The following is a 24818-nucleotide window of genomic DNA, read 5'->3' on the forward strand; positions in this document are numbered from 1 at the left end:
TAGCTTCTTACCTACTTCCTCCTGAAGCTGCATTAAATCATTTGCCTCTCCGTTTCAAGGGGCAGACAATGCAGGCTAGTCTTAAGCAGCCCTGAGGACCCCTCACCTTGGTTCTAGATAAAGATGAGCTATGTGGGCTGAGTAGGAGACCAGAAGACTAGCCTTCTTCCTCCTTCCAGAGATGCCTGTTTTGGCCCTGCCTCGCCTACAGCCTCTTGATGATGAGGCTTAGTAGCTGTAGATTGAAATGAGGCAGCTACTTCCTTTGGCTATCCTGGCAGACACTGCCTACTACTTCCAGTGTGTGCACTGTACAAGGTGGGTGGCCCTGTGGTTAGATGCCGGGGCGGGGGGGGGGGGGGGAATCCGCCTCTCTCCCACCCCACCTTCAGGAAGCAGAAGCAGGCAGAAGCTGTCAGAAGCTGCAGGCCTCCCGCACTGATTGGCAATGTTCCTTGTGCTCCAGGTGCTGCTGTTTTTTTAAGAGGAAAAGGAAGAAGACTGCCCAGCGCCACAAGTGACCAGTGCCTCCCAGGAGTCCTCAGGCCCTGGGGACTCTAACTCGATTGCACCTGCAGCTCCTGCCATTTTTCATTGGAAGGGACTCCTCTGTGGGGGAGGGTAGAGATCCAAACCAAAAAGAAGAAAACAGATGCCCCCAGAAGGAGCCAGTGTGGGCAGCCAGGGCCCAATGGGTCAGTGGCCATCCCCGCCTGCCTAAAGCTCTGAGCAGGTCCCAGAGCTGCTGCTCCTCCTCTGCTTGCCCTTGGGGCTGCCTGGTTGACTCTCCTTCCTATTGTTTACAGTGAAGGTGTCATTCACAAAAACTCAAGGACTACTATTCTCTTCCCTCCCCTAGTTTACTCCTGATTCTTGCCCACCCTCAACCCTCTCCAGCATAAAAGCTAGTGAGTTAAAGGCTTTGTCGCTGAAGGAGCTTAAGAGGCTGGGGGGTGCGGCCAAGAAGGCAGGGGGAAGATGGCAGGCCTGGGAGGGAGAAGAACCTTCTCCAACTACCAGCTGTGCCTGGCAGTATGGCTCCCTCCTCCTCTGTGCCTGTGCGGCCTCCATCCCCAGCTGGCCACGGGGTGCAGGTCCCTCCCTCCCTTCCTCCTGTGAAGTTACACTGTCGGACACAAGCTGTGAGAAATTTGCAGTCTACTGTCCCTGCGTGTTGGCATTCTTCGCTCTCTCAACAAGCGAACTCTGTTCTCCAGACGGTAGTAGGACAATGCAAATTGTTCTGCGCAAAGGAAACAAAAACTGACTTTGTTGCACTTTTAGTTTTTTTTTTTTTTTTTAAACAAAAAACATGGCAGATGCATATTGTGTCTGGTTATATCGAGAGTTTTACTTTTTTTCTGTTTTGAGGGGGATGGGGCCAGCCAAGCCATTCAGAGAGAACATGGGTCCAGAGGACATTCTCAGTGGAAAAGAGTTGGGTCTGCAGCACCCAGAAGAGAAGAAGCCAAACTCTGTCACTCTGAGTAAGCACTCAGGTTGGCAAGGAAACATACTTGAATTTTCATTCATCTTCTCAGCTGCTGAAGAATGTCCCTACCAGAGCCTCTTGACCTCATCAGCCTACAGTTTGGACAGCCTAGCTCTCCAGCACTTGGACAAGCCAGCCAAGCCAGACTGTGACCAGGAGAAAGAGATGCTTGACAAAAAAATTGGAAATATCGGTTTCCTCCACTGCCAGGGACTTCCAACTAGATAGCCATGTGACTTCCTTAGTGATTTGGGGGACAAAATTAATGATGAAAGAGCCACCACCATCTTGCCACTAGTGGACAAGAAGAGGAGGAAAGTGAGCCTTTCTTCCGGCTGCCAGAAGAACCTCAGGCTTTGGCATCATAGGGCCATGAAATAAAATCAGTATGTACTGTCTGCCCCAGTAGCTGAGGGGTAGCGTTTGGGCTGGCCTGCCTTATCAGAAACCATGCACCTGCAGCAGGCTCAGGACTGAGCACATGGGGCTATAGTGAACAGGAGGGTAAGATTGGTGGTGCCAGAAAATTCCAGGGGAAAGGATACTGAAATGAAAGGTCTGAAATTATCTTCTTAATTGGATATAAACTCCTTCCAAGTAAGATGGCCATGGATCTAGAGCATGTTTTACCCAGTCCACTGTCTGGTTTTACCCAGTCCACCTAATCTACTACGATGAAGGGTCTTGGTTCTTCATGTACTGCTTGGGAAGTCATTAATGTATGGAGTTCATCTTATTGTGCTCAATTTTCATTTGAGTTCAGTGGCTTATGCCAACAGTGACCTCATTCCAGATGTGATAGAGAAGAATCACATCAGGGAACAAGGCCTTGTATCTGGGAGTAGAGAGAGCTGACCATGGAGGACAGTGGCTGGTGGTTTTGGGAACACAGAAATTCTGCCTCTGACTTGAGGCGGAGGGCCATCTTTTGGACTGGAGGATCTGAGGCTACTTTCTGGTAATTGGCATTTCCTGACAAGTCCCTTGATGTATTTCACATGGAGCAGAAATAGCAGCATTCACATCGATGAGAGTTACTGGGCTTTACCTGTCCTACTGGGCCTTGGCTAGGAAGTATCACTTTACTGGCTTCAGACCTGCTTAGCTCATGTAAAGATTGTAGTCTTTCCTTTCTTTAAAAGAAATTTTCCTATATACAAAACAGAGTGGCTGGGAGACACAGCGTCACAGCCCTTTTCCACAAGGATTTTTGAATATTGCTTCTTTGATATTACCTAGTGGTTAAGGCACCATCTCAGAAACTTAGAGTTTCACAATTGGCATTTGGACAACTCAAACTTCCCATATAGAAATTTTAATTCCTTATCCCTTGTGTAGAAAAAGCCTTGCCTCTCAAAGGAGGGCAAGGGGAAATGGTGACAAAGCCTCTAGCATCCTGGCACTCCATACCCACTAAGTGCCTCCCCACCTCTGCTTCCACAAAAAAGCAAAGGCAGTGACCAGCTTGGCTCAGGGTAAGCCCCCTGCAGCTGGGTTTGTGACTTTTTTTTTTTTTTTTTTGGTCTTAAAATGTTTTTAACAGCTAGCTCTTGAGGGGTTTAAACCTAAGCAGTTATGGGGGGGGGGTCCTTCCTAATGCACTGTTCTTTCTCTGCTCCCCACAAATCTCTTACTAGGTATTTGATTTTCATAACAAAGGGTAATGGTGATTCTTCTAAGGCCATTAGCACTCCAAGGTGGTCCCAGATCCCTTGGATTCTATTGTGATCTTCCTGAAAATTAAGAAGTAAATAAAAAGACTACCTAAGGAATAATTGGGCCATCAGTCCCATCCCCAGCAGCGCATCAGGGCTCCCTTCCTCAGCCCTCTTGCTCTAGTTGCTTAGCGCTGTACCTCAGCCAGTCGTCTGAGGCTGGGCATTCCCTCCACCCACCAACACCCCAATCCACTCACTGCAGTTTTTCCAGCTTTCTCCATTTCACAACATGGTGCCTAGGGATCTTTTTCTTTGTGACTGATGCAGTTGCTTCTGACCTAGCAGTAAGTACTAACAGCATTTGTTCATTAAAAAAACCCTTACTATATGCTATTAGGAGTTCTCCCGTGCCCTATAGTCCTTCTGGCATCGCATCTTGAGCAGATTGAAGCAAGCAGGCCAGGCATCCACCCAGGCATAAATGGTCCTTCTTGTATGACCAGAGGATGACCTGTGTCTGTACAGTCAGGCATTGTAAGGGTTGATCACTTGCTGCACACACCCTGGCATTTCCCAGTGATCTCACTCTAGATTACTCTGCAAGAGTGGGTGGTGTGCCAGCAGCCAGTGTGCTTTCACGACGGCCTTGATGAACATTCTGGTATATTGAGTCTGTCTAGGAGTAAACAGGGTCTAAGAAGAGTACACTGGTTGACCTCCAGTTAAAGCTCCACTTCACTCTGGAACGCAGGGGCAACAGGAGGCAGCAGAATCCTGGGGTTTTCAGTAGAAGTGCTGATTTGCCTGTTTATCTCCGTGAACTCCAGGTACAAAGAAGCAGCCCCTGCCATTAGCCAGAAGAGTCACCTGTATCTCCTAACTTAGTTCACTGGAAGTTTCCCTTGATGGTGCATATTCACTGTTAGTAACCATCTTTAATGTCAGGAATATGCAGTGATGGTAATAATGTATGTCAGAGTGGTTACTAAAGATCATAGCCTTAACTTTTTTGTATGCAAAAGATAGTTTATTCCCCCTCTAAGTGAGCAAGCACGGCCTGCATTTATAAAAAATAAGTACTTTCATGGCGGCCTAGAAAGCATCTCAAAGGAACTTGATCTGATGCATCTCTCCCAATTCCATATGCCTCCTGTGTGTCCCAGTCACCTCTTCCATTTTCATATTTAAACCAAGTCTCCATCCCCAGTGAATTGCCCTGATACTGTCATCTCCAGGGTCGGCCACATTAAAGCTAGAGTCACTCAGACTGGGAACTTGCGGCGCTGCCTGGGCAATGTTGCCTTTGCCAGTCCACTGCCACCGTCCCCGCCATTGCCCCCAAGGTGTGCAGATGAAGGAGCCAGGGTTAAGAGGCTCTGGATTGGCTGGAACAATCCACATCTGGATTGGCTGTATGAGCAACAGGCACTTGTTTCTGGGGTTCTTGCTTTTGCCAACTCCAGGCCTCCAGGAAAGCCCTGTCTAGAGATTGATGGCCAGTGACTCCCAGTCTTCCCTCTGATGGGTCAGCAGGAATCGAAATAAGATTCTTACAGTTTTGTTATCTTGTTGGGGTGGGGGGAGGGGGGAGGGAGAGGGGTGGCTTTGTTTCTGAATACAAAGAAAAGGAAACCATGGGCCTTTTGAGGGTTTGCAGAGTTTAGCCACAAGTAAGGAATCTTGGAAGTCTTCGATCAATTAAGCAGTCTTAAAAACGTTATAACTCCTTTTGCAGGTGAGTAAGTGCAAAAGAATAGATTTCTCCATTGTATTCAAAATAGTAAGTAGGTTCCCTGGATATAGACAATAGTAGTTGACAGAGTTCCTCAAAAAGCAACCAGGAAGTCCACTCCAGTATTTGTAGATCAGCTTACAAAGGAAAAAGTGAATGTGTACTCCATATATTTCTAGTTTCATTACCAAACTTGATGTAATAAAGAAACCTCAGTTCTGTGGACAGAATTTTTGTTACTTTCCTCCTCTTTCTCCTCACAATCATTTCCAGTGCCATCACCCTCAAAGTCTGACCAGAGGGTCATCCATGATAATAAGTGGGGGTGCAGTGCACCCATCCCAGTAATACACAGAGGACGGCTGTCCTGACTGCCTCTTCCCTGCAAACCCCTTCGGGCAGGCGAGACATGGTCAGTTTCCTCCACATGAGCTCCAGACCAAATCCCAGGCCAGCCCTTGCCCCGAAAGCTTTTTTAAGAGGCTTGTCAATCTGTTAGGAATGTGTCAGGAGAGATGAGCCATTTCTTTGGGGGGAAATATATTTACAGATGGATGTGTGTGGTTGCACTTGTATGCCTGTGTGTGTGTGTGCGTGTGTGCACGCACGCGTGCATTCTCATCTGTGCGTTTCACTTCCATAAAGACTTACAGCCCAGGCTGCTGGGACCATGTGTTACTGAGTATTCTCAGAAGTAAAGAAATAACAAGTGAGCTTCTCAAATTAGTGTCACACCAAACTGGCTCTGGGAATGAGCCCCATTTATTGAGCAGAAGAGTAAACAGCAGAAAAGAGATGAAACCAAAAATATAACCCATCCCCCCAATGGAAAGTAATGTTGATTCATCAATTCCCATTGGATATATTACATCCTCTAATTTATTATATTATTTTGTCTGTTTCTTTAATCTTTGCCCATTGTACTTTGAAAAAGATGTTGGGATGTTGATTGCAATTTTTTTAAAGACTAGATGATGTATAAATCAGCTGTGGAAATCAGTTTTAATTGCTGTGTGAATGTGTCTGATTATTGTTAAATGCCTTTTTTTTTTAACTTTTTTATTTTAGATATGTGATGTTTCATAAACCCTGGCACTGGTCGCAAAGCTCAGCTGTGAAAATGAAACTTGTAGTATTTTTAAACATGAATGTCAATTTCGAGTGTATTTGAAACGGTTCCTCCAGGAGAGAGATTTGTACACCATTAGGAGAAACTCCTCTGCAGAGGAAGTAGCCTTCTTTGGAGAAAATGGAAAATGGGTCTTGATATGTTATCTCAGAGTAGCCCATTTCCTAGGGCACCATGGAAAACACAAATGTGATCTTTAAGTATACCTCTTCCCCAATTTGGGGAAGAAAGAACTCAGTTTGCACCCTTTTTGTATGTAAAATAAAATGTCTTACCTTTCTTGACTAATTTTCGTTGGTTGGTTGGTTGGTCTGGTTTTAATTTTCCCTGGTTCCAGCTAGGATGGACTAAGAAAACAGCTAGGATGTAACTCAGATATGACTCAGGGCTCCAATGAATGAAAATGATGCCTGATTCTGTGGTATTCTTGCTTCATTCTTTAGGGTTGAATACCGCTCTCTCTTGTCCGTCACTTTTAAATATTCCTGGCAGAACCTGGACACTGATCACTCACATACTGGTCCCTAAATTCCTGTGGTTCTTGAGATCTACTCTGTGGAGCAGCTTGGAATAGCTTTAAAATTCTGCTCTACTAACTGAACATCTGTGCAGATGGAGGATAAAACTATGATGTGCAATTATAACATCGTAAGTGTATATATACATATGGCCACAAAACTCAATTGGCATGATTGGCCGGTTCCCAGTTTTTTGTTACTACTCGATACTGCACTACTTAATGATTTGGTTTTTTCACTGGTAGGTAAGTAAGCAGAAGACCTGTTTTAAGATCATCATGAGAGAAAAACTTCACACTTAGAACATGTTATCCATCAAGCTTTTTTTTTTTTTTCCTTTCAAAAGTGGTAGAGGACATACAGAGCAGGCTGCTTTTATGACATCTTGGCATTAGCTTCTCATGTGGAGAAGGCTACTCTGAAACCATAGCAGTAAACATTTTTCTCAGTGGCTCTGGACAGCATGAGACCAGTTCATGGGGGAAAGAAGCCTGACCAAAAAAATAGTGGGAGTGGGGAGATTGGAAGATGAACTTCGTCAATCCAACAGTTTTACCTAGGAAGAACCTCTGCCAGATTGAGGTGGTCTGGATGAGGTGTGAGGATTAGAAACAGCCAGTGTTATTTGTGTTTATGTGAGAGACCTGTGGAAGCTTTGCAGCCTAGCTCCACTGACCTCAGTGTAAGCAAGGACAAGTCAATGCCAGGGACAATGCATAACCTCAAACATAGGTCCACACCTCAGAGAACAAATTGCAGGGTTCAACTAATTGAAACAGAGCCATGCCTACCTACAATTTGGGTTTTGAAGACCAAAGATTTCTATATTAATCTTTGAATATTGGTCTTAAAGACATTTAATGACATCATAGGTGAAAGTTTTTGAAAGATGGGTGTAATTTAATTTTTCTGGGTAAGACCCAGCACCGAAGTATATATGTTGTAGACCAAAACAAGAGTGAAAGCATCTGACGACTATCGTTGACCTTGCTGAAGGTTTCTAGAGGAGAGAGACTGAACCTCAGGCCATTTCCATGGCATACACACACACACACATATATTATTTCCCACCTCAGTGTTAACATGATGCTATCGCAACCAATATTTGTTGGACACTTCACTCTGCAACAGTTTTGGGGGAGATGTACACAAAATAAGTGCCACACGTGCAACACATGCAACACAGTTCGTTGTTCACAAAAAAGTGGTTACTTGGCAGCGCCTGGGTAGCTCAGTCAGTTCAGATTCCGACTCTTGATTTCAGCTCAGGTCCTGATCTCAGGGTCGTCAGTCCAAGCCCAGTGTTGGGCTCTATGCTGGGTGTGGAGCCTACTTTAAAAATAACAATAATAATAATAATAATAATAATAATAATAATAATAATAATGATGATGATGATGTTAGTTGGGAAAAGAGGTAAAGAAAGGAATTTAAGAACCAGAGTACACAAGAATAAAGGTGTGCCCTGACTCCTACATAGAGCAGTAAGCGCAGTAAGGCCAGAGAAAAACAGGTAGTAAACGGACAGGGTAAATAAAAGGCTCTGAAGCAAGCTTAGCAAGACAAGCAGAAGGAGCAGTAAGGTCATTATCTGGGTGAGCAGAAGCGTGCCCCACGTGGGACGCTTCCACCTACACCCAAGCTAGTGCAGCGCAGGCCCAGCGGGCCCAAGTCGGGAAGCGACGAGCGCCTCCTCCCCGCTCCGCCCCAGGGGCAGGCGGGCCGAGGGACGGGCCGCTCTGCACTCTGGACTTTGGAGTCCCGGCGGGGACCCAATCCGCGCGCTCTGCGGGCGGCGCCGCCGTGCGTGAGCCGCCGCCTGGCGGGGGCCGTGGGCGAGCCGGGAAGCCAATGAGGCCACCGTAACGTGGCAGCCCCCCGCGAGCCCGCGTCGCCGCCGGCCCGGACGCCAGGCCGAGCCCCGCCCCCCGCGGGGACCTACCACCCGGCGCCGACCCGGAGGGGGGACGCGGGGGCCGCCGCCCGCCAGGAGGCGCGCAGGAGCCCCGGCCCCCCCCGCAGCCGCGCTCGGTGGTGCCGCCGGGACCCACGCCGACGCGGCCCCACCCTCTTCCGGCGCTCCGCTGCGGCTGCCGGGGCCGCGCTCTCCTCGGCCGGTGGATGCTGCGCCTCTCCGAGCGGAACATGAAGGTTCTCTTCGCCGCCGCCCTCGTCGTGGGCTCCGTCTTCTTCTTGCTGTTGCCAGGCCCCTCCACGGCCGACGAGAAGAAGAAGGGGCCCAAAGTCACCGTCAAGGTCCGCGCTCCCCTCCCCGACCTGCCCGGCGAGTCCCACCCCCCGTTGCCCGCGCTCGGGCCTGGGCGCCGCTGGGCGCCGGGGTGCGAGGCACTTAGGCCCCGGGGCTCGGCTCGTCCTCGGCTCCCCGCGGCGGCCTCGCGGCGTCCGGGCAGCCCTCTCCGTCAGCCCGGAGAATGCCCGGCCCCCCCGCCGTGAGCCGGAGCGGGCTGACACTGTCCGCCTCGGGGCGGTCTCTGTCGCGGACGCCGTCCAGCCCCTGGGGAGGCGGCGAAGCATCACGTGTGGCAAACTGTGCATCTTCACTTGGGCCAGATTTTACCCGCTTCCAGTTAGTTACAAAGCACAGCTGTCCCCTTGAAACTTGCATGACGGGTTTAGACTGCCCTCCTTACGGTGTTGGGGTGCCCACTTCTAGAACCTGCGCTCATGATTTATTTAGACTAAAGGTCGTTTGCTACCGTGTAGTCTAAAGGAAGTGCAGACAAATGTGTTCTGGGAAGAGGGTCTGGAGCCTTCATTAGATTCTCGTAGGGCTTCTTTGGTCACCACCGAAAGCAGCTTCAGAACCATTGCTCTCAAAATACGGCCCAGCTCTCTGCCGTCTGGGCACCTTCCTGGGCCCTCCCTTCCCTGGCAGGACCCCTGTAAAAAAGGCAGAGTTTGAAATGGTCTTCTTCCTCAGGTGTACTTCGACCTTCGAATTGGAGATGAAGATATAGGCCGGGTGGTCATCGGTCTCTTTGGAAAGACTGTTCCAAAAACAGTGGATAATTTTGTGGCCTTAGCCACTGGGGAGGTAAGTGGCGAGGGCAGAGGTATTCGGAGGTCCCTGAAGTGAAGCTGGCGAGCAGGGCTGGCAGCAAACTCAAGTGCAGAGCGTGGCCCATCTCTAGCTTGGCGCTCGCAGAGTACCAGCCCCCCACTGACCCGCAGCTCTGGGAACCTGCTATCACCATTTCTTTGAGGTTTTTTTTTTTTTTTTTTTTAAGGTTTTATTTATTTATTCATGAGAGAGAGAGAGAGGCAGAGACACAGGCAGAGGAAGAAGCAGGCTCCATGCCGGGAGCCTGACGTGGGACTCGATCCCGGGACTCCAGGATCACGCCCTGGGCCGAAGGCAGCGCTAAACCGCTGAGCCGCCTGGGCTGCCCTCTTTGAGGGTTTTTAAACAAAATCCAGAAATATGCGTGGTGAGGTTTTTTTGGAGAAAATTTTTCATTTTTAAGACATTGCAGTAATCAAGGAAACTTGATTACTACTAGCAAACTAGTTTGTGGCCTATGCACCAGAACTTTCTCTTAAAGCTAAGGGGCCCAGAGCTCCCCAGACTTTAAAGAAACAGGAGTGCCCTGTTTAAGAAACTTTGTATTTCTCTTAACTCTAGAGAACAAAAACTGGTGGTTGCCAGAGGGGAGGGCTGGGGATGGGGTGAACAGGTGAAGGGGATTAAGAGCACACTTACCATGAGGAGCACTGGGTAACGTTAGAATTGTTGAATCACTATACTGTACACCTGAAACTAATATAACACTGTATGTTAACTGCACTGGAATTAGAATAAAAAATTATCAAAAAAAAAAAAAAGCCTGTATTCCAACTTTGCAGTGACTCAGCAGGTAACTTTTTATTGGTTTTTGGTCTGCTTTCTTGCATTCCTTTGTTTAGTTTTTTTTTAAGATTTTATTTGAGAGAGCAAGCGAGCACACAGAGGCAGGGGAGAAGCAGGCTCCCACTGGGCAGGGGATCAATCCCAGGACCCTGAGATGGTGACCTGAGCCAAAGGCAAATGCACCCAGGTGCCCCAACATCTGTTTTTTTGTTTGTTTGTTTTTTTAGATTGTTATTTATTTTCTCATGAGAGAGAGAGAGAGAGGCAGAGGGAGAAGCAGGCTCCATGCAGGGAGCCTGACGTGGGACTTGATCCCAGGTCTCCAGGATCAGGCCCTGGGCTGAAGGCGGCGCTAAACCGCTGAGCCACCCGGGCTCCCCAACATCTGTTCTTATGAAGAGAAAATGAGAAAAACATAAGTGGGGAAAGGTGGAGGCATGTGAAGTAGAATTGTATAAAGATAATGTGCAGTCTTAGCCTTTCCTGGGCCTGTGGGCTCCCTGCCTGGCCTGCAGTAACTGCTCACTCAGTAGCATGTGGAATGAGAGATCTGGTCAGCAGTAGTGTCTCTTCTGTGAGCAGGAGCTAGGGACTGGGTTCCTGCAGGGTGTACTTAATATCTGCATGGTGCCTCATGCCACCTCTCACCTTCTCATTCTCTTTTCTAGAAAGGATTTGGCTACAAAGACAGCAAATTCCATCGTGTGATCAAGGACTTCATGATCCAGGGTGGAGACTTTACCCGAGGAGATGGCACTGGAGGTAACCTCAGGTCCCCTGGGCAGAAGGGTCTGTTAGTGCAGCCTCCAGGCTGGGAGGTCTGGGCCGTGTTGGGCAGACCGAGCTTCCTGCTCACCCAGTTCCACTGGTGTCAGGACTGGCACCCACATGGGGACTGGCTGCAGCTTTCTTTGTATAGGGACCCCAGGACAAAGGAGAGGAGAGGTGTGAGGGGTTCACCCAGCTGGCAGGCCTCCGGCTCAGGGCCTACAGCCTTGGTGACTTTTCTTGAGGTACCCCCTGGGGGATGGGGAGGCTAAGTGAAACACCTGGGTCATGATTCTGGGTCAGGCTGTCCTTGGGTTGTTTACCATGAGGGTGGGAGGAACCAGAGGAAGATCACATGAAAGCTATAGAGCAGTACAGAACATAGGTGATGGCCTTTGGCAGCAGTGCCCGAGAGAGACAGAGCAGACATAATAGAACTAGCACTGTGTGCACGGGGTCAGACACAGTGGGCAAGACCTGCCATCTCTGTGCTTTGTGACCTCAGGCAGGTGAGTCCTCTCAGTATGTTTCCCCCTATATAGAGTAAGAGTGGGAGGAGTTGGGGTGCTGCATGGTAGGTGCCTGGCATATGGTACGTCTGCCACTGTGGAGGTGCCAGCAAGCAGAGGAGTCGTTTCAGGCCAAGCTGATCAGGAAGTGGCCTCGTGAACGTGAGGGAAGATTTGAGCAAGGTTCTGGCCCAGGAGAATTTGGGCAAAGACGCAGGACTAAGGTGAACACAGCTCTGTTCTGTGGCAGGAGCGTGGCTGAAGGTGGGGTCTGTAGATGGAGAGCAGCCACCACACTGCGGGCCGAGAGTGGTAGGCCGTGGCTAGACCTGGGAACCTGGGCTTTGTCCTATGTGGAGGGAGGATCCACGGAGGACTGGAATGGGAGGAAGACCCAGGAGCAGAGGGGTCTGAGGGAAGATCATGTGGCAGTTTTCCTATGTATAAAATGCTCGTGACAGTTGTCTGGCAGGCATTGTTCCTACTCTGAGCATTAGTTGTTTCTGCAGTGAGAGTGGCAGACGCTCTCTAGATATCTAGATAGATAATGCGGTGGGAACCACGTGGACAGTGTGCAAAGGAAAGGCCAAAAGAATAACTGAAGTCTGGAGGGGAAGATGATGAAATACACTGAACTTAAAATGAAGAGTTCTCCATTTGAGTTTGGAACTCCTTATGTGTGTTGGGAAGGTGATCGGACCCAAGATGGAGATGTGGGGTCTTCTGGAGAGTGGCAGTAACTGAAATCCTGCTGTCATTGGAGATTTACAAAGAGGTCTCTCCCCTCGGAGACACTCTTAGCCAGCACTCAAGCCAGGAGTCTCTGCAGAGGGTCAGGTTGCTCCCTGGCCTGGCCCTGAGATGCCCCCACCAGCGTCTAGCGATTCTTGGGTTTGGCCTTCCCCACCTGCTGCATAGTCAGAAATGCCTCCCTGATGAGCAGCCGTCCGGGACAGCTTCCCAAGCTGGGTCCATTCTCTGGAACCAATAGGTATACTGGGGAAGAAAAGGGGTTTCATACACAAATGAGTTCTAAAGGTGTTGCGTAAAACAAAATGAGACTCGTTACTGGGTTTCTCCGGGCCCCGTAGTAGGTAATGCGCATGGTGTGAATCTCCCGAGAGGGGACAGGGAAAAAGAAGGGGGCAGGATTTCTCCTGGAAGCAGCTCTTGGAGACCTAGGTGAGGATCTCTGAAATGACCTCAGACCCCTCGCAGATAGACACACCACACACATCAACAACTAGCTTTTTATTTTATGTTCATTGGTAAAAGGCTCTTAATTATCCAGAACCCAAATGGCAGCCTCTCCCTACTCCTCTGTCTTCTGTGCTGTTACGAAGAAAAACTGGTCAACTATAGCTGTCCTCCTTTTCTGGAGAGTTCCTACCTCCTCTGTGTCTCTGCGTCTGCAGATACCAAAGTATCTCAGTTTCTGTGGCAGAACTTTCAGGCCATAGCCAAGGGTAACTGTTGATCTACGCCTTATTTAAATCTACTAAACTGTATTCTCAAAGTAATTGGGTGAGCTGTTCACTAAATCAGCGGGGCATAAGGCCCGGCTGGGTCTGTCAGCACAGTTTGGTTCCTAGACCAGAGGGTAGGAAGGGGACAGCTTTGTCTTTATAAGTTGCTGCAGCCTGGCATCGAAGACAGGTTCAGTCCCTGGAATCCTCACCCCAAAGATCTGCTTGGTTTGGGCCAACCCAGCTCCCTGACCTACTCTTTCTTCCCAGGAAAGAGCATCTATGGTGAACGCTTCCCTGATGAGAACTTCAAGCTGAAACACTATGGGCCTGGCTGGGTGAGCATGGCCAATGCAGGCAAAGACACCAACGGCTCCCAGTTCTTTATCACAACGGTTAAGACTGCCTGGCTAGATGGCAAGCACGTGGTGTTCGGCAAAGTTTTGGAAGGCATGGTGAGTTTGGGGGGCAAGGGCTAAACCTGGGCAACTTTCACCCCACAGCAAGGGTGCCACATATTTTACCCCTTTCCCAAAAGGGAACCCACAGATTCTCACCAGCGTTCATATGTACAGACCTGGTTGGGGCAGTGGGGATTCAGAACTACACAATTTCTCTGCCCCCAAGTTCTTGATTCTTCCGGCCCTGAGGCCTGTTGAGGCTGTGCAGGTGCAGGAGCCTGCATGTCACAACTTGGTGCTCTGCTGGCAGCTCCCCCCCAGGTTGTGCAGGACACAGCCAAACATGATGTCCCTGAGAAGATACTTGGTACCCAGTCCCCAGCCACCCTCTTCCCCTGGGCCTTAGCTCAGAGGATCAAAACTTTTGCATCCTCCCTTCAGAGCTGGGCTCTCCCTGGCTAGGATTCCCTGAGGGTTTTGCTTGCCTCACAGTTGCATGCTGTTGGTCACATGGGGTTCTCAGCCTTCCCAGCCATATTCCGGGGCCTTTCTCCCTTGAGGGGTGGCCCTCCTGCCTCACTTTGCTGTTCCCCGCTGCCTCCCTTCCCAGGAGGTAGTACGGAAGGTGGAGAGCACGAAAACAGACAGCCGGGACAAGCCCCTGAAGGATGTGACGATCGCAGACTGTGGCAAGATTGAGGTGGAGAAGCCCTTCGCCATCGCCAAGGAGTAGGGCCCCAGGGACCGCTTCCCTTTGAGCCACCATCTGCACGTCCCTGTCGCCTTCCCATGGGTGAGGACGGCCCGCCACAGGGCACCGTGCTGAGGGGCCCTGGTGCTGGCATCTGACGGAGCGGACCTCTCCCCTCACATTCCATAGGCCAGCGGCCTGGTTTTGTAACAAACTCAAACTCCTACCAATGCTGACCAATTAAAAAAAAACGGTGGGTTTTTTATAACCAGTGTGTGGGCTGGGTTCTTGGGCCTGCAACACCTGCTCTAGTTTGTCCCAGCCTCTGGGACTCCTGGGGTGGAGGGGTGGATAGCTGTCCTCATTTTCCCCAGATACCAACTCTGCTCTTGCTTCTAACCCTTGCCACCACAGAGCCTCAACCTTTGAGTGTCCCCCGCCCACTTCTGGTGAAGGTGAAGAAATCTGCCTCCACCTTTCACAGCCTACCTCTAAATTGACTTCTCCCTTTATTCCTTATTCCCCATTGTCCATGCCCTGGCACCTGGCGTGCCTAAGTCCTGGGTCTGGGCCAAGGGGGATGCAGCCTCTTCTGATGGGGAGGCACATAGAATGAAGCACCTGCCTGTCCTGACAGGCAACCCATAGGCCTCTTGGCTGGTCCGGGCATCAGGGCAAAGGAGCAGTTTGAAAAGGAACCTCTGGCTGAGCTTTAGCTGGCTTGTTGGTGAAGCCATAGAGGCCCTGGAGCACGCCATTCACCACCACGTTGGGCAGAGACTCTGTAGGACAGGGGGAAAAAAAAAAACAGGAGGAAGGGGTAGGGTACTGGAAAGGAAGACAAGAGGTAGGGGGCGCTAGCCTCTGGCCTGCAGTTCCTTGAGCTCCGGAGCCCATAAGCTCAGCCCTCTCCTCAGGAACAGAAGCCCCTGCTAAGGCCACCCTAAATGAGGCCTTGGCATTCTCCAGTCACATTGTTCATATTAGCTTGGTAAAGCCAGGCTGGTGAGGAGCAGAGACCAGGGAAGACCATGCCTGCTACTGCTTTTTTTTTTCATGCCTGCTTCTTGAAGGAGAATACAAAGGCTACAGGAGCAACAGGACAGGTGTGGCTGCAAAGGCTGGCAGTGGGCATGAGATGCTGCCTGCAAGTCCTGAACTGAAAATGGCACATTCACCTCCAACTCCCACCCTAAATACCTAGGCCCTATAGATGGGTTATAGGTCAGAGGCACGGCCTCACCTGAGGATGGACTGCAAATGTAGGGATCCATGCAGAAGCTGATGACAGGCTGGTGGTGCAGCTGCGAGCTAAAAGGGAACAGTCCAGAACAGTGAGGGTGAGGTAGGCCAGGAGTCTCCTGTCTGGTAGAGACGAGGGATTGGGCTCACTTAGCACCCAAAAGGGGGAAAAGAGTGGGAACTAGGTTCAGGAGGCACCCACAGAAACAGCCGGTGGGGATGCCAGGCAGCAGCAGGCCCGCCTCCTGGCACCTGGCCACTAGGGGCCAGCAGGAGGGTGGAGGCAGCAGGAGGGGGGCAGGGGCTCTGACTTGCCTGCTGTCATTTGGCAGGAACTCCCCCAGGGCTCTGAAAAAGAGGAGACCCGCTGTGAGCTGTGGGGGGGGGGGGGTGAGGGGAGGCACGCGAGCGAGGAAGAGGTGGAGACAGGCAAACCCAGCGCTTCACCTCCCAGGGGACCACTGCTTCTATTTGTAACCAGCTCAGTTCCGGAGGTGGCTGGGGAAACCAAGACTGTCCAGAAAATAGCCCCTCAACCCCGGCCAAGAAGTCTAATGAGGGAGGTCACATCTCAGAGAAGAACCAGGCTAGTGCCTGGCCAACGGAAGAAAACGGGCTTGGCCTCTTAAAACCTTTCCTTCGCGCTTGCTGTAGAGACCCCCTCCTCCCCAAGACTGGGGCCCCTCTCTCTTGCCTCACCGTGGCCCCCAAAGGAGCTCACCCCCAGCTGCTGGCCTTAGGGTCCGTGGGGAAGTGCCGAAGATTCAGGAATTCTAGAAACTCCTTGGGGACATCCTGGTTCAGGTACACGACGCCCTGGAGAGATCAGAGGGAACCTATAATCAGACCCAGCTGGGTAACGTACAGTGCAAAATGGAAATGTGAGGCCCTCCCAAAAGGATTAAGAATTTCAAGAGAGAGCACTGAACCAATCCTGGCGGCCTTCTGAGCACTGGGCCCTGGATGACTGCGTGAGTTGTAAGCCCAGGACGCCAACCTGCTCTGTAATCGGGCAGCGCTGTGGGGAAGGGGGGGAGGATCCCCACCTAAATCCTCATCACTGAGGGTAGCACAGGCTCCCACCCTTGAGGAATGAGAACCGCCTGCCTCCGTGTTCCCTCCTCCCGTCCGACATACACAGAGCTGGCCTCTGGACCCATTACTGTTCAGAGAATTGAGGCTTGGAGTAGTAAAGAGCATGTTCAAAATGTGGGTCCCCTTCACTCCCTGCCCCCGCACCCCTCTGCCGGGCCCACACCGCTGGTCCAGAGCTGGCGGCAACAGACTGAGCCCCACACACACCTGGATATAGGCCTCCAGGCCCTGGCGCCGCTGCTCCAATCCTCTGGCCCTCCAGTTAGGCAGGCGTTTTGAGGGGAAGTCGGGCACCTTGTACAGTTTCTTGATCTGCCGGGAGGTTGCGGCGGTGCCGTCACAGCCTCCTCACAGAGCCCTCAAGCTCACTGCACCCTAGCCAAGAGTCTCTCCCAGCCCCCCCCCCCCGCAGGCTCTACCCTGGGGCGGACCCTAGTGAGTGATGGTTGGGGCCCGCGAAGGAGACCGCAGCCCCCACTTCCCCCCCCAGGCGCCCGAGGGCCGGCGGGCCACGCGCTGGCATCGACAGTACCGGCTGGCCCTGCTCCTCTGCGTCCCCCTGCAGCCCGCAGGGAGGTCTGTGCCCAGGACCGGAGCCCTCCAGGGGCTGCGGCGGCAATGGATGAGGCTGGGCCCACAGTCTGTCCGTCTCCCGGGGGCCGGGCGGTCGGTCGGCGGCGCAGCCTCACCCGCTTGTGCAGCGCGTGGAACTCGCTGTAGCGCCTCTGCACGGTGTGCCTGCGCCCGCGGCACAGCACCTCCACCCGGAACACCTGGCGGGCGCGGGCGGGCGGCCAGGTGCGCGTGAGGCCCCGCGGGAGGCCCCGCGCCCGCCCTCCCGCAGTCGAAGGCCAACCTCCGGGCACCCTCCCACGCTCCCCACACGCTCGGGGACACCGCGAGGACGGGCCCGCCCCTCTGCTCCAGCCCCTCGTGAGCCCGGACGGCCGTCCACGGAGCCGGCAATCCCGGCGGGCGGTCTCAGGGCTGCCTGACCCGCCGCGCCCGCAGGCCCCAGCCCGGGAGCGGGATCCCCTCTGCGCCTGGCGGGGGCAGTCCCGCGGCTCCCGCACCCCTTCCCATCCGGTGTCCCCGCTCACCATGTGGCCTTTCTCTGGGCTCGGCCTGGGATCCTCGGCCTCGGGTCCCACCGACGGGATGTGAACCTCCAGCATCCGCGCCCCGGCTCCAGCCCCCGAGCCCTCCGAGCGCGAGGCTCCCAGAGGACCTCTCCCAGCTGGGACCGCAGACCCCGGCGGGCCCGCGGCCCCGCCCCCAGCCGGCCCCGCCCCCAGCCGGCCGGTCCCGGGTGGCCCCGCCCCCTGGTGGCCCCGCCCCCAGCCGGCCGGGTCCCGGGCGTGCCCTCGCGCCGCCGGGTCCTGCGGGGGGCAGATTAGGCCGCGCGCGGGGGGCGGGGCAGAGCTCCGCCCCTTGAGCCTCGTGGGCCGCCGGGGGCCCTTGGGCTGACCGCCCTCCGTTTGCCGACATTTACTGAGAACGCAGATGAGCCCAAATCTCAGCTACTCTATTGAGCTCCCAGGGAGGACTAGGGTCTGTGGGTGCTGGGCAGGAAGGGGGGTCCAGACCGCAGCGCCCACCCTGGGGACCACCAAGGATGTTCTTTGCGTTCCGCACACCCTTCCCGGGAACCAGGCTGCCCCCGTCCCCTTCCCTCCACCTTTCACCTGGACCCTGGGAGCGCGGCCACGCCTGGGGAGGGCGTGGCCATCTGGCTCTGAGGCCGCCTCGCCCAGCATCCACAAGCCCCCTCATTTCTTTTTTTTTTTTTTTCCATCCCTTCATTTACCTTTCAGCTCCAACCTGCTTCAGGTCCAGTTTGGCGGGAAGAAGCAGTTTAGGGACCTAGGCTCTGCGTTGGGGGTCAGATAGCTTGGATTTCCTGAACCATGTAGACCTGTTCGCACCTGCAAAATTGGGATAACAGGTTCCCTCAGGAGAGCGTCTGAAATTTGAGATGATCCCTGGTGAGCCCTCGGCAGAGCAGGTGTTAGAAGATGGCAGCTTGTGGGCTTGTCCTGGAGCCAGAGGTGGGCAGGGGCCGCGTACAGGGCAAGAGAAGGGGAAGAGAGACTGTGGGAGATGGCACCGGGCTGTTCTTGCCCACCCCTCCCGGGCAGGGCCTTTCTGGGTATGGGGGCAGGGTTTCATCCAGAACCCTCTCGCCCCTCTGCTCTCCCAGTGAGCCCCTGCACTTCGGCCTTAAGGGAGCTGTCCCATCCAGCAGAGCACCTGTCTTAGGGGTAGCAGCTGCTGATTGGAGGACCACTGACTCACTTCCTCCCCTGCTAGTGCAGAGGTGCTTCTGAACTGGAGCAGAAACTCTCCCCACCCCTCCATCCCCTACCCCACTCTGCTCCCAGAGAGAAGCTGAGAAGATGAACTCAAAGAGGGTAAGCAGGTCTCACCAATACTATGTCCCACACTTTCTTCCCCCAAAATCCATCTCACAAGAGCCCCAGAATCAGGAAGCTGAAATTTCCCACAAGGGAAACGACCCACTATGAACAGAAGTGCTGGGGTTTCACTTCTTCCCTTGCACTTTAAAGCCCCGTTGCTCAGAAACCCTGTTCAACTTGTCTACTGACCACGTAGTCCTCTCCCAGGACCCTCAGGCCTCCAAACTTCTTGGTCATCTAATCTACCCTAAGGACCACCCAGAAAACTGCTACATCTCTGAATGGATCTTGTCTTTCCTTGCCTCTCTCTCTCATACAAGGTCCATTCTCTAACTATAGCACAAACCACCACAGAGGCATCGCTTTAAAACTTCAGAAGGCTTCCCGTTGCCCTGAGAACAAAACCCACTCTCCCTACCACAATCTGAAGAGCTCTAAGTGACCCAGCCTGGCTACCACCTCTCATCTCATTTCCTCTCCTTCCCCTTCTGTACCAGGCTCCAGCCACAGTGACCTTCTAGTTCTTCAAACCCCACAAGCATTCTCCTGCCTCAGGGCCTTTGTGCTTGCTGTTTTCTCTTTCTGGAACACTCTTCCCTCTTTACCCGGTGGGCTTAGCCTAAAATTTCCAATTTGTAGCCTAAAACCTCCTCAAAAATGGGACGCCTGGGTGCCTCAGTAGTTGAGTATCTGCCTTTGGCTCAGGTTGTGATCTCAGGGTCCTGGGATAGAGTCCTGCATCGGGCTCCCTGCAGGGAGCCTGCTTCTCCCTCTGCCTGTGTCTCTGCCTCTCTCTCTGTCTTTCATGAATAAATAAATAAAATCTTTAGGGGGGGGGGAAACCTCCTCAAAAAGATCTTCCTTCCTGACCACTTACCCTATCATATCACCCTGTCTTCCAATACATAGTTACTGTTTATTGTGTGTCTCCCTGTTTTTTCCAACTTTGCCCTCGACTCTTACAGTGCCATCAGGCCGGGGATCTGGTCTTGTCAGAGGTTGCTGCCATGGTGCCAAGAATGTAAGAGACACTCAAAAAACATTTGTTGGTTGAAAGCCTCTGTGACTGGATGGAGGAGGGGATGTTGGGAAAGGGCTGGGGAACAGAGCGAAGGCCTGGGAGAGAGGCAGGAGAGAGGAGTTGGAGGAAGGCCTGTGGGGGTAAGGGGATAAAGGGGATCCTCTGCCCACCTTCAGAGTTGGACATCTTTCTCTCTCTCCCTCTCTGCAGATCGTTGTCCATCTTATCTGCTTAACTTTCAGGTGTTTCTGAGAAGCCTCAAATCAATGGATTTTCATCACAGTTACCCAGGGAGATTTGATGCACCTGGCTTGTCAAACATCTGGTAGTAAACCGGCAGCTCCTGATTCCACAGTGTTCCATGGTATATGAGTGAAGATCCAAATGAAGAAAAACAAGATCCTTGGCCTGGAGACATTTTTGGATGTCTTTGGGGAAGATAAAACAAGTTCTGGAGAACATTTTCCTGTAAAGAGGAATACAGGATAGCACTTATGATGGTCAAAGGAAAATCTTATTTTCTGTTTCCCTTAAGCACCGGCCAGCTCAGTATATAAACCCAGAGCTAAGTTCCACACACTATATGATGTCTGTGTAGACCATCAAAGTGACTTCTGGTTTTAGAATGAGTCTTCCTATACAAGCCTTTTCTCCAGCACTCTCTAACACACGAGTTTCATTTCCAAGTTTCTGAGTGAAGGGAGCTTAAAACCACTGGTTGGTCACACTGCCTGGGCTGGAGTATTTCCAGATCAGATTGTAGAGCGGTGGTTCTCCGGCCTCCACAGGCATCAGCATCACCCAAGAGACCTGCTGAATTGCAAATAGGGCTCTGACCCCAGTTTTCTGAGGGCGAGGGTGGTTTTCATAACTTCCCCTGGTGCTGCCACTGCTGCTCCTGGTTGGGGGCCAGTCTCTTGACTCCCACACTGGCCCCTGGAGATGAGGGTCACCGCCAAGCAGAGGGCAGCGAGGGCGTGGAATGGGGGTGTCCCCTCCCCGGCCCAGCTGGGCCCTGGCTCCCAGCAGCCCTTGGTGACTGGCACACAGAGCCTGTCACCGGGCTGCTGCTGCCCTCGAGGTGGCGAATCCCTCTAAGAAAACCAACAGCTCCTGGGCTGTGGGGCTGGCCTGGCACAGAGGCTGGAATCTTCCTGTCCCTGGAGCACCTGGTCGCAGGGAGGCGTGGGGGAGGCGGGCGAGCCCCAGGGGACCCGGCCACCTGGAGGCCCTGGTCACTGGACAAGCTCGGACAGCTCCCCGCGCTCGGGGTCCTTATCTACACAGTGGAGCGGTGGGTGTGGATTGAGAGACCTCATGCTTGCAAAGTGTTCAGCGGGGGCCTGGCACACAGTAAATAAATGTTAGCTCTTATTATTTGCTGAATTATGCGAATTTACTGTTTTTGTAGGTTAAAACGGTAGGACATTGGCAATTACATATGGTTCATCCTAACACATTGTTGATTCAATTTTGAAGCAACACAAGCTTTATCCTTCCTCTCTCGGTATCCTGAGATTGCAAGGTTAGCTTTAGAAATGAACTATTTTAACCACTAACTTGGTGACCAGAATTTTCCTTTCTCAATACTATGCAACCAAAAAATGGTAATATGACTGGGAGCAGCGTTTGGTGTAAACCAGTAACTATCCTGTTCATTCTAACAACCTCCGAGTTATGACTGAGTGCCTCTTTTGATTAATAAAACACCCCCTCCCCCCAAAAAACACCATCCCTTTAGGTCTTGAAGATTGGACTTTAGTATAGATGGCTAAAAAAAAAAAAAGTAGTGTTGCTAAAACATCTTAAATTATTGAAGAGTCTACAGTCTTCATTTTACAGATGAGGAAACGGAGGTGCGCAGAAGGGGAAGCGAGCCCTGGAGCTGGTTGGGTTAGGAGAGCACCTTTGCCGTGTGTGTCCTGCCACACCCCCCAGAACAAAGTTTGCCTCCGGGTAGGCCTGCTTCTCAGGGGACCTGCAGGCTCTAGCACTGGGGCTCCAAGTGCCACTACTAGGAATCCCCGTCGCCCCTGCCCAGGTGATAAGGACAGCTTGGTGGCTTCAGACGTGACTCATGGCTGGAGTGGAGGGAGTTAGCAGAGGCTTAGCACAGCTTCCCAGGGAGATTTTTTTCTGGTGCCACAACTCCCAACACTCCTTATTTAGAATGATTATGTCAGTGGACCAAACAATCAGCCCCTCTGGGGTTGCTCAGCACTGGGGTTCAGGGAACGGAGATGTGCTCAGGAGCCCTCAGATGACAGCAGTTTGTCATGAGGAGTTGTGAGTCCAAGAACTGAGGCCGAGAGGAAAGCCAGGCCCCAGACCCTGACATCTGGAATGGAGGTGCTCCCGCCCCCCACCCCCGGAAGTTCTGAGCGCGGCCTGTGTTCTCTCAACAAGTGGAGGTTTTAGTCTCTGCCACCAATGGTCCCCCAGTACTCACCCAAGCTTCTTTCCTGTCTTCCAGCTTCTGCTCCTGCCACCCAACTGGGCCACACACAGTGCTTGTCTGGGGACAGAGTATCTCACAGAGGTCAGAGCAGCTCATGTGCCTCTAAGCTCAGGTGGGTAACATGTCCTCAACAGGTCTACCAGGGGCTTTATTCAGGTCCTTTTTTTTTTTTTTTTTTTTTTAATTCAGGTCTTTAGGAACAACTTCGTGGGTTAATATCTAGGTTCCTCTTGTCCATCCCTATCTAGAACATGTGGGACATGGGGTGGCAGACAAGCTGGGTCAAGCAGATTGGGTTCAAGTCTTAGCTCTGAGCTCTGGGGTGTGAGCCTGAATGAGCTGCTTTAGGGCTCAAAGCCTCAGTCTCTTAACATAGGCCTGAGGTTCCTGATGCTAGATTAGAGATGTTTCTAAGCCCACAGGCACAGAGTAGGTGTTTAATACATGACAGCTCTTATCTTTAGGCTCCGGGGTGGAAAGGGATTACCCTTCCCCCACACAGGTTCCTGGCCTGCCAGGGGCCTTATCATTATTTCTGGTGACGCTGCCAGGAGACCTGCTGGCTGGGCTCCTGTGGTCATCACTGCTGCCACTCAGAATGGAAGAGGAAGCTGAGAGCTCTGAAGCTAGGAGGGGGCAGTCATTTGGAAACGATGGTCACATCCCTAGAAGGAACAGTCCTCAGATTGAATAGTTTTTCTGTGTTTTTTCTGGATCCAAAGTGCATCCTATGGAGGCTGAGCAGCCTTGGGGTAAGGGGTGCTTTCTGCTCCAGAGATCTGGTCATCACAGCCAGAGGGGCACTTCCACAACAGACAAGGGGAAAGGGGAGGAGTCCTGTCTGGAGTAAGCATGGGACAAGTGGCTATCACTTCCCAGCCTGCAGATACCCACCTCAAGCACTATTCCTGCCAACTGCAGCAAGGCCTATCAAACCCCAAATCAGGCCTGATTTCTGGATATCTTCAAAAACCCCAAGATCTGGGCCCACAGGCTCATAAAACAATAACTGCCAGAGCTAAATGGTAGCCATTGACCCCGGAGGCTGCCTTTGTGGGTGGAGAACATGGAGACGGGTAGGAACAACACCTAGAGATCACCTCTGTGATCTCAAGGAGTTCAGAGCCCCAGAGGCTAATTAGATCATCTCAGAGATAACAATGCACAGAAGAGTGAGAAAGACCAGAGGTTTAAGAGGATGAGCTACAAAAAGCTAACAGGAGGTAGGGCTACCCTTTTAGTCTGGGAGTGGAATGGAAAGTGCATCAAGAAAAGCCTCCCAGAGAATGTACATATAAAGTCGGCCTCAAAGGGTGCACTGGCTTGTTTTCCCATAATGAAGACACTTTAATTTTTATGATTATAATGACAATACACAGAAATTCCAAGCAACAGAACATGGCATAAAATTTTTAAATAATGCAAAATTCCATCCCTCTAGGCAATCATGGATATCAATTCAATCAACATCCTTCCCATATAATTTTGTATAAATGGAGACCATATATGTAATTCTATAACCTACTTTTTTCACTTAAAAATGTTTTCCTTGTCAATATAGCTATGTATCATCTCCAATGACTGTATAATATCCAATTGTATTACGTACCATAATTCATTTAATCTCTTCCTGCTGTACACTGAGATTGATTTCAATTTTTACAACTGTAAACAATGCTAAGAGGGGCACCTCTACACAGTCATCTTCACAGACTTGGTTTCTAGACATGTCTATGGGTATCCCCAGTGAATGTTCTGACACATTCGCCAGTGCCCTCCATCTCTATCTACTTCCACTCCCATTCAGATAGGTGTAATTCTGAGATTGAAGAGAGGGATGGGAGCAGAGACAGGGTGCATGAGGTACACAGCCCAACATTAATGAAAGCCTCCTTAGGCCACACAGAAGTGACAAAGGAAAGAGCATGTCTGGAGGCAGCTTCTGTGAGGTGTTGGCACTGTTGTGTGAAACACTAGGAGATAAAAAGGAAAGGTGAACTGGATGGAGCCTCTTGCAGGAGGCTGTGAATGCCAGTGGTACAATCTGCAGTTGGGAGATCATTCCACATTTATCTGTTCAGGACCTATTTTGAGCCCAAATCTTTGATGGGACCATAGAGTCACAAAGACGTACCACTTCAGAGAGTTGACTATTTGGCAGAGAATGCCATCGTCAACCACACATCTGGTGTCACCAGGCACTGGCAGATGGCGTACGTACCAGCCCCACAGCCAGAAGACACGGATGAGCTCTTACCCATTTCTAGCTCTCAGCTCAGGCCCAACTCTCCCCAAGCATGGAGCAGAAAATCTCAGCCAGAGTCTCCAAAGATAAAATGTTCATCCAAATGTA

At 51.7% G+C, this 24818-nt stretch overlaps 3 protein-coding genes across 5 annotated transcripts in view; 2 read left to right on the forward strand and 1 right to left on the reverse strand.

Moving 5' to 3' along the window:
- CSNK1G1 (casein kinase 1 gamma 1) overlaps positions 1–6295 on the forward strand; it is a 177186-nt gene extending 170891 nt beyond the window's left edge. Inside the window, exon 12 of the mRNA XM_041731455.1 lies at positions 467–6295. Coding sequence (XP_041587389.1) covers positions 467–521 — 55 coding nt within the window. The 3' untranslated portion in view covers positions 522–6295. The remainder of the gene's footprint in view (positions 1–466) is intronic.
- Positions 6296–8598: 2303 nt separating this feature from the next.
- On the forward strand, positions 8599–14500 carry PPIB (peptidylprolyl isomerase B). Its single transcript, XM_041745555.1, has 5 exons — positions 8599–8785; positions 9471–9584; positions 11066–11159; positions 13411–13595; positions 14152–14500. Exons 1-5 carry the CDS (start codon positions 8651–8653, stop codon positions 14272–14274), a joined length of 651 nt encoding a protein of 216 aa, XP_041601489.1. The 5' UTR covers positions 8599–8650; the 3' UTR covers positions 14275–14500.
- On the reverse strand, positions 12911–20473 carry SNX22 (sorting nexin 22). 3 transcript variants are annotated; one of them, XM_041745557.1, is made up of 8 exons: positions 20178–20473; positions 17670–18494; positions 17259–17342; positions 16777–16881; positions 16196–16290; positions 15790–15822; positions 15476–15543; positions 12911–15014 (listed from the first exon to the last, which is right to left on the reverse strand). In XM_041745557.1, the coding sequence occupies exons 2-8, from the start codon at positions 17742–17744 to the stop codon at positions 14902–14904; spliced, it is 573 nt and encodes a 190-aa protein (XP_041601491.1). In that variant the 5' UTR covers positions 17745–18494; positions 20178–20473; the 3' UTR covers positions 12911–14901. The 3 variants fall into 3 exon arrangements, with proteins under 3 accessions (XP_041601491.1, XP_041601493.1, XP_041601492.1); XM_041745559.1 differs by lacking the exon at positions 17259–17342; XM_041745558.1 differs by lacking the exon at positions 15790–15822.
- Between the last annotated feature and the right edge of the window lie 4345 nt (positions 20474–24818).

The sequence above is a fragment of the Vulpes lagopus genome, chromosome 2 (genome assembly GCF_018345385.1).
Source record: "Vulpes lagopus strain Blue_001 chromosome 2, ASM1834538v1, whole genome shotgun sequence".
Lineage (NCBI taxonomy): Eukaryota > Metazoa > Chordata > Mammalia > Carnivora > Canidae > Vulpes > Vulpes lagopus.

Coding starts and splice junctions, on each gene's coding strand:
- PPIB (XM_041745555.1), top strand. CDS start 8,651: ATGCTGCGCCTCTCCGAGCGGAACATGAAGGTTCTCTTCGCCGCCGCC. Junction 8,786..9,470: donor GGCCCAAAGTCACCGTCAAG/GTCCGCGCTCCC, acceptor CTTCTTCCTCAG/GTGTACTTCGACCTTCGAAT. Junction 11,160..13,410: donor CCGAGGAGATGGCACTGGAG/GTAACCTCAGGT, acceptor CTTTCTTCCCAG/GAAAGAGCATCTATGGTGAA.
- SNX22 (XM_041745557.1), bottom strand. CDS start 17,744: ATGCTGGAGGTTCACATCCCGTCGGTGGGACCCGAGGCCGAGGATCCC. Junction 17,343..17,669: donor GCCCAGAGAAAGGCCACATG/GTGAGCGGGGAC, acceptor CGCGCCCGCCAG/GTGTTCCGGGTGGAGGTGCT. Junction 16,291..16,776: donor GCCTGGAGGCCTATATCCAG/GTGTGTGTGGGG, acceptor TGATCTCTCCAG/GGCGTCGTGTACCTGAACCA.